Below are 7,022 nucleotides of genomic sequence, written 5' to 3' on the forward strand. Positions count from 1 at the left end.
CGGCTCCATCAGGAAGTGCAGGGTGGCCCAGGGGTGTGGCCAGCCCAGCTCTCCTGGGGACCACAGTGGCCAGTAACAGAGGTGGCTCCCCACAGCTATGGAGCCCAACCAGAAGAAGGTTGGGGGCTCAACCTGTAGTTCTAGACCTTTGGAATCCACCGGAGAGCAGGGCCCATGCAGAAGGCAGCCTTGGTCCCCGATGCCCAGGACCCAACGCTGAGCAGCCTTCGGCCCCGCCATGTTATTAGCCATCACGGCCAGCTTGCTCCCTTGGCACGGGAGGAGGCAAACCAGGCTCACGCCCTGACCCCCGGAGCCTGGCCTGGAGGAAACCCAGAGTCCTCGTTCCCAGCCACACCCGTGTGTACTGGCTCTCCCGTGACAGGAGTTCGTCCAGATGGCAGCAGAGATATGGCAGTTCCCAAACACGCATCTCTCTCCCCGGCACACACTGGGGCCAGACTCCTAGGAGCGGGAGACGCTCTCCCACAGCCTCCCCTGGCTGGGGCCAACGGGACAGGCTGACACGGCCACTGTGCTCTGGGCGGCCCCGCGCCTGCTCTTGGTTCTTGCGGCAGGGCGACCTTGATGAGAGGTCCAGGGATACCTGGTTGGTGGCAATAATATTCTAGTGAGGACTTATGGCCGCATTTCTTTAGGCCTTTTTTTTTTTTAATAGTTTATTTATTTCTTCCATGAGCAAGGGAGAGAAAGAGGTGGCACCCCCGACAAAGTCCTGACATGGCAACCTCCGACCCGCAGCTTCAACCAACCCTGGGTCCCAGGCACACACATGCCTGGCGTCCGCGGGTTATGTCGGGATGTGAACCCGGAGCTCTCTCATGTGGTCCGTTGTGGAGTGCCACGCTTTACCATGGCGCCACTGTTCAGCCTCCCTTGGTATTGTTCTTACCCCCCCCCAATGGGGCAGGTAGATACAGGTACCCCCGTGGTGCAGATGTGGAAAGAGGCTCAGAGTCACTTAGCCACTCGGTGGCAGGACAGTCAACTGCGTGGCTAGGGGGCTCTTCTCAAGTCGCACGCCTGTCCAGCAGGCCGGGGCTGCCTGGTGCTGAGTGGCGCTTGGCCTCCCTCACACCCACTGCCCACAGCTGCCACCATGGTGCTCACTCATTTCCTGTGCCCAGACGGGCCCGGGTCCCCCAGGCCTCAGCGCCGAGGGCTGGCCCTGAGCCGGCACACACAGGAGAGGCTTCGCTCCCACTGGAGACGCTGTGGGGCGTCTGAGAGACCCGGCCATGGCCCTGGGCTGGGACGCAGAGGGGCATCTCATACTGGACCCGGCCTCCCTGTGCATTGCTAAAGTGGAATGTCATTTCTTCATGGCAAACCCCGGGAACGCTCTCAATTCCAGACTCAGGGAGGGGCGGGAACTGCCGCGCTTTCTCCAGCCAAGGAGATGGAGCAAGACCACGGACGCCTCTGCCCGGAACATATAATTTCCCGGGATCGACTGGCGACAGGCTGCACGGGGGGGCGCAGGCCCCCGCCCAACCCAGGATCCCGGAGTTGGCGGGAGGACTAGGCTCCTGGCAGCCATGGCTCCCACCCCAGCCCCACCCCCAGTGCCCCTTGCCAACCCTCACGCAGGGCCATCTCAGAGAGAGGCCTCCAACAAATTACCACTCACTGTTCTAAGAACCCCCAACACCACCTACAGGAACCCTGAAAATAAACAGCCAAGCCCACACCCCATCTGCCCCCTTTCCTTTCCAGCGTGGGGTGCGCTGGAGATCCAGAGATGAAAAGGGAGAGCAGGGCCTACACGGGGCCCCTGTCACCACGGCCCCCCGGCCACCGCCCTGGTGTGGGCGGACTGTGCTAACTTGTGCAGTGACGGATGGGGATTCGCGGAGAGGAAGGGACTTTGCTGAGCCAGGAGAAAAGGGGTCTGGTGTGTTTGGTTTGGTTTGCTGTTTGGCCTCAGGAAATTGGAGCCGGGTTCCTGAACATACCACATAATGTGTCATCAAGACGGCGGTGGATTCCCAGGCTCAGCCGCTGGGAGCTGGAGGGCAGAGCAAGGACGCCCGGCCGCGTCGTCGGTCAGACGGGCTGGGACCAGAGACGCAGCCCAGGTGTGCTGAGCGGTGTCATGGCGCTCCCGCTCCCCCTCTGGCTCTTCCCTTTGTGCACTGAGACCCTCTTGGGGCAGACTAAACACGGGCTCGGTAGCCGGCATGTCCGGACACCCAAAATGAGCATAAAATAATTTTTGAAGGAATATGATATTTCAAAAAAAGCACCAAAGCAGTCATCGTGGGCAGAGCCAGAAAATCACTGGGCTTCCTTATCCTTGGCTTAGGGTTTGGGCTTGTTTGCATCTGGAGTTACATGCTGAAGGGTACAGGCACCGTGTTCTGCTCCCTTCCGAGTCCTAACTGGCTTGCTCTCCTGCCTGGAACATGCACCCAGGATGCCTGAAGCCATGGCTGCTGCCTGCCTGGCACCATTTGGATGAATTTCTTTTTTTTTGTTTTTAATTTAATTTTATTTATCATTATTATGTTTTAAATTTTCCTACAGAGTACGTGTGCTTGAGAAAGAGGGAGAGTGAGAAAGCAAGCCTCCAGGTCTGGGACTTGAACTACAGTTGGCCATGTGGGAGACCAGCACCTTAACCACCACGCCACTTGCTAGTCCCAGAATGAATTTCTTTCTTCCCCTTCCTTCTTCCCACCCTCCCTCCCTCTCTCCTTCCTTCCTCCCTTCCTTCCTCTCTCCCTCCTTCTGTCCCCTTCCCTCCCTCTCTCTGACCCTCCTCCTCTCTCTCCTGCTTTTTCTTCCTTCTGAAAGAGAGACAGGTACCCCCGACAGGCTCTTGCCAAGCCGCAGTCCTCCTAACCCAGCCTCCAGCCAAGCAGAATCACAGGCACACGCCATGTCTGGCGTGTTCAGGCTGACCCTGGATCTGAACCCAGGGCCTCCCACATGGCTCCGGCACCCTGCAGCAGTGCCCTGCCACCTGCACCACCATGGCCGGGCCACTCTGATACAGTTGTTTACCCAAGTGCCGAGCCCACACACCCAGCCTTCCTCCCGCTTACTGCAGCTTCTGGTGACAGTGGCCTCAGTGGCAGAGCCCGATGCAGTGGTGCCCTGACCTTTCTTCACATCAGGGTACCCACAGAAGCCAGCTCGGGGTTCTGACTGTCACCTCGTACCCAGGACCAATGCCCAGGACTGGAGGCACTTCTCGACAGCACAGCTGGGATCCACCCCGACAGCAGGGTGCCACAGCTCTGCCCACACCACTGACCCTTGGTGGCCTACAGAGTCAGTGAGGCCAGGGCCAGCCTGGTGGCATAGCAGGATCACAGCGCTTTGCAGTGTGGGATCCACAGAGAAGGTCCTGGGGTCGAGTACTGGGGCCTCTCCACACACGCCAGGCACACATGCCCGAGACCCAGGCTCGCTGAGGCTGAGGGTGGACTGACGCACTAATACCTGGTGGAATGCCTGTCCTCTCTCGCGTGGAAGAAATACATAAATCATCTTTAAAAAAATAAAATAAAGGCAAGCAAGGCCTCTCAAACGCTGCCATTCCCGGTTGCCAGACCTGCCTTGCAGAACTCTCCATGTTTACCATCCAAATTACCTGTTTCCGCATCTACGTTTTCGCCTGTTTCTTGGACATCAGTGTAGGAGATAATCCAGTTTATAACTGGTAACACATTTAGCCATCAGCATAAGAACGTAACTCAGCTGGGGCCAAGAGAAACAGGCACGAAATGGGGAGTCGTTTCGTTTTTTGTTTTTTCAGTTTTTTGTTATAGGGCACATGGGCTCATAGAAGAGAGACACCGAGAGAGGAAAAGTAAAAAGTCAGCCCCCAGGAAGGATGAAAGGATGACTACACCACAGTCACAAACTCTCCTTCTCGGATTTTGGGCATGTATGCGCATGTGCCCAGTGTAATGTTCAAACTGCCGGGTCTGGGGCTCGAATCGTGGAGTCAGCCATGTAGGGGTTAATATCTTAACCACTATGCCATTTGCTTGCCCCTGAGGAGGTTCCTGAGGAGGTGTTTTTGTTTGTTTGTTTTTTTGGTTCTTTTTTTTTTTTTTTTTTTTGAGAGGTTTTTGCTATAGGGTGCATGCGCTTACTAGAAAGAGACAGAGGGACAGAAATTACGCCCCCCCCCAGGGGGGATGGCCACACTGTAATCCCCTCTCCTCCATCCTCCTCTCAGGATCTTGGGCACGCATGCACACATTCCCAGCATGAGTTTAACCACCAGGTCCGGGACTCGAACTGCAGTCGACTACATGGGAGTCCAGCAACATAGCCATTACGCCAACTGCTGGTCCCACCAGGGGAGTTTTTTTTTTTAAGCAAGGTCTCATGACATCATTCAAATCACATTAGCCTGTGTCCTATCTCACGCATGGGTATCTTTGGTAGGGACACAGTGGGTGGAAAAGACAGGGGTTTGGGACCCTCTGCCACCATGTCCCGACTGAGCAGGGAAGGCCGTGAACATTGCTGGGGTGTTTCCTCATCTGTGAAGTCAGGGTACCGGCCTCTGCTTGGCCTGCTTTCCAGAGCTGTGGTGAGGACCACATGGTGTAGAGATGAAAGTATGCAGTAAATTACAAAGTGTCTTATAAACGAGGGGGGACATAGAATTTATTACTGCCAAACTGGGACATTGCTCTGGTTTAGATAATGGCTCATTCCCAGAGGTTTTAGAATCTGCTTCCCAGTGTCATGGCAGGGTTAGACCTTTAAGAGCTGAGGCCCAGAGGGCGGTGTTTGGATCACAAAGGCGCCACCCTTGTGGATAGGGTAATGCTGTTGCACAAGACCCAGTGACTTCCAGCTCTCATGGGAAGGGTTAGCGCCCACAAGACTGTCGTTACAGAAGGAAGACGGCTGCCCCCAGGTCTCTCTCTTCGCACGCACCAGCCTCCCGTCTCTGTTGGCAGGTTGTGACATAGGCCCGCCTGGTGCTGGACCAGTGCCTTTGGACTTTCCAGCCTCCAGAATCATAGGCCAAATAAACCTCTATTCCTTATAAATCGCCCAGTCTTGGGGATTTCAATTAGCAACACGATATGAGCTAACACAGACATTCTTGAGAGAATCGTGGGGTTTAGTCTCACAGTTAATTCAGGGCAATTTAGAGAGGCTGGCTTGGCCTAAACTCACGGAACGCACTGAGCCCTTCCAGTGCCAAAATGGAGCATGCGAGAAAATGCCCTAAGAGTCATGCCAGGACAGCAGAGGTGAACCAGGATGGTCCCAACAAGCCAGCACCTATGTCCTCCTACACACAAAGGAAAGGGAGCCTCACAAAGGCAAATGGGCATCATGCAGAGAATGTGCACTAGACTCAGAGACACAGGTTCGAGTCCTGGCTTCAACACTTGCCCAAGCTCTCCAAGTTTCAAGGTTAAGAAAAGAAGGCCCAACCCTTCCACCCTCCACTCGTCCAATCTCTAGGACTGTGTGTAGAGATACAATGTGGCCATGGCTGAGACTGAACCCTGTCAGCTCTCTGCAGATGAGAGATGCCAGCACCACGCTTCCAGGTATTGCGATCAGAGCCCCGGGGGCTGAGTCGTACCTCTGGGTGGGCATAGGCTGCTGCCGCGTCCCTCTGCAGGACTGAGCGAATGTCCGGCATGCCAGCCAGGACGCCATCTGAGCAGTTTTCTCTGCCACGCTTGTTCATCTCGGTTCGAATTTCTTCCACCTCCTCTTTGATTTGTTCATTTTCCTTGGTAAGGTTCTTAGAAACTTCCTGAAAAGAGGAAACAAATATACATATATTTTTAAAAGAAGACCCCTTAAGTACTTTGAAGACAAGCAGGAGGCGGCCAGCAGCCATCCTCTGCTCAGAGCCCGGACGTGCGACAGACGGGCTGTGGGGTTGGCAGAGACTCCTGGATCAGTGAACGTGGAGTGGGATGCGAGTCACGAGAAAGCTGTCGGCAGGCTGAGACGCCCTTTCTCCTCAGCTATTTTTAGAGGAACTTCTCTGAAGTTCTTGGCCCCGAACTTGGCCCTACTGAGATCCAACACTGCCCAGCGTGGGCCCCTCCACTAACGTTTCCATGAGCATCTGAAATGGTCCCGCTCCCCTCGAGGTCCTGACGTGAGGTTCGCAGGGAGAATCCATGTAAAATGGGGACATGTTTGCTTTCTGTCTCTTTAACAAACAGGCAGGGCCGTGGAAACGCTCAGACATTGTTCCGTGCAGCCGAGCAGCCTGGTGAGATGCTACTCACGTCCTAGGGGTTAGCCAGGGTGGCTCAGAGCCAGGGACACGGCCACATCCAGGCGGATGGTGACACCCAGACACTGTGGCTCCAGTGACTTCCACAAGGGCTGCCCCGAGAAGACCAGCAGCTCTTTGTTAAACTAACCAGGCTCCTGAACCATCCGCTTGGCTGCTCTTTGGGCATTTTCTTGTGCACCTGACTCTGGCCTGGAAGGGCCCAATGCAATCCCTGGGTTTAGGCCAAGCCAGCCTCGCTAAATTGCACGGAATTAACCGTGAGCACTAAAGTCCAGGAGACGGAGGTCTGCTGAGAATACTGGGACGCGTGGCTCTACCGGGGGTGCAGTCAGTTCTGACGGCGTCACCAGGGCGGCCAGGCAGGACGCTCAAGAGCATGGATTCCGGAGGAAACTGATCCACATGCCAGTGCTGCTTTGCGGTCTGTGTGGCCCCAGGCACATGACCTAGACTCCCCCTGCTTCAGTTTCCCGTCTGTAAAATGGGAATCGTACCGGGGCCAGCAGGTGGCGGACGGGTTAAGGTGCTGGACTCCTCTGTGGTCGACCGTGGTTGCAGCCCTAGACCCAGCAGCCTGGAACTCATGCCGGGTGCATGTGCTTGCATGTCCAATTGTAATGTGTTCATACCCCCGGGGGGCCATTTCTCACTTTCTGACTCTGTCTCTCCAGTGAGTGCATGCACCCCTATAGCAAAAATCTCTCTCTCAAAAAAAAAAAAAAAAAAAAAAAAAAAAAAAAAAAAAAGAAAAAAGAAA

The 7,022-nt window shown here is 55.2% G+C and overlaps 1 protein-coding gene across 1 annotated transcript in view; it reads right to left on the reverse strand.

Annotated features, from left to right (window-relative positions):
- OLFML2B (olfactomedin like 2B) overlaps positions 1-7,022 on the reverse strand; it is a 44,559-nt gene that overhangs the window by 16,335 nt on the left and 21,202 nt on the right. Inside the window, exon 4 of the mRNA XM_006142234.3 lies at positions 5,591-5,767. Within this exon, the coding sequence (XP_006142296.1) occupies positions 5,591-5,767 (177 nt within the window). The remainder of the gene's footprint in view (positions 1-5,590; positions 5,768-7,022) is intronic.

This window comes from Tupaia chinensis, unplaced genomic scaffold, assembly GCF_000334495.1.
Source record: "Tupaia chinensis unplaced genomic scaffold, TupChi_1.0 Scaffold000070_1, whole genome shotgun sequence".
In the NCBI taxonomy this organism is placed as follows: Eukaryota; Metazoa; Chordata; class Mammalia; order Scandentia; family Tupaiidae; genus Tupaia; species Tupaia belangeri.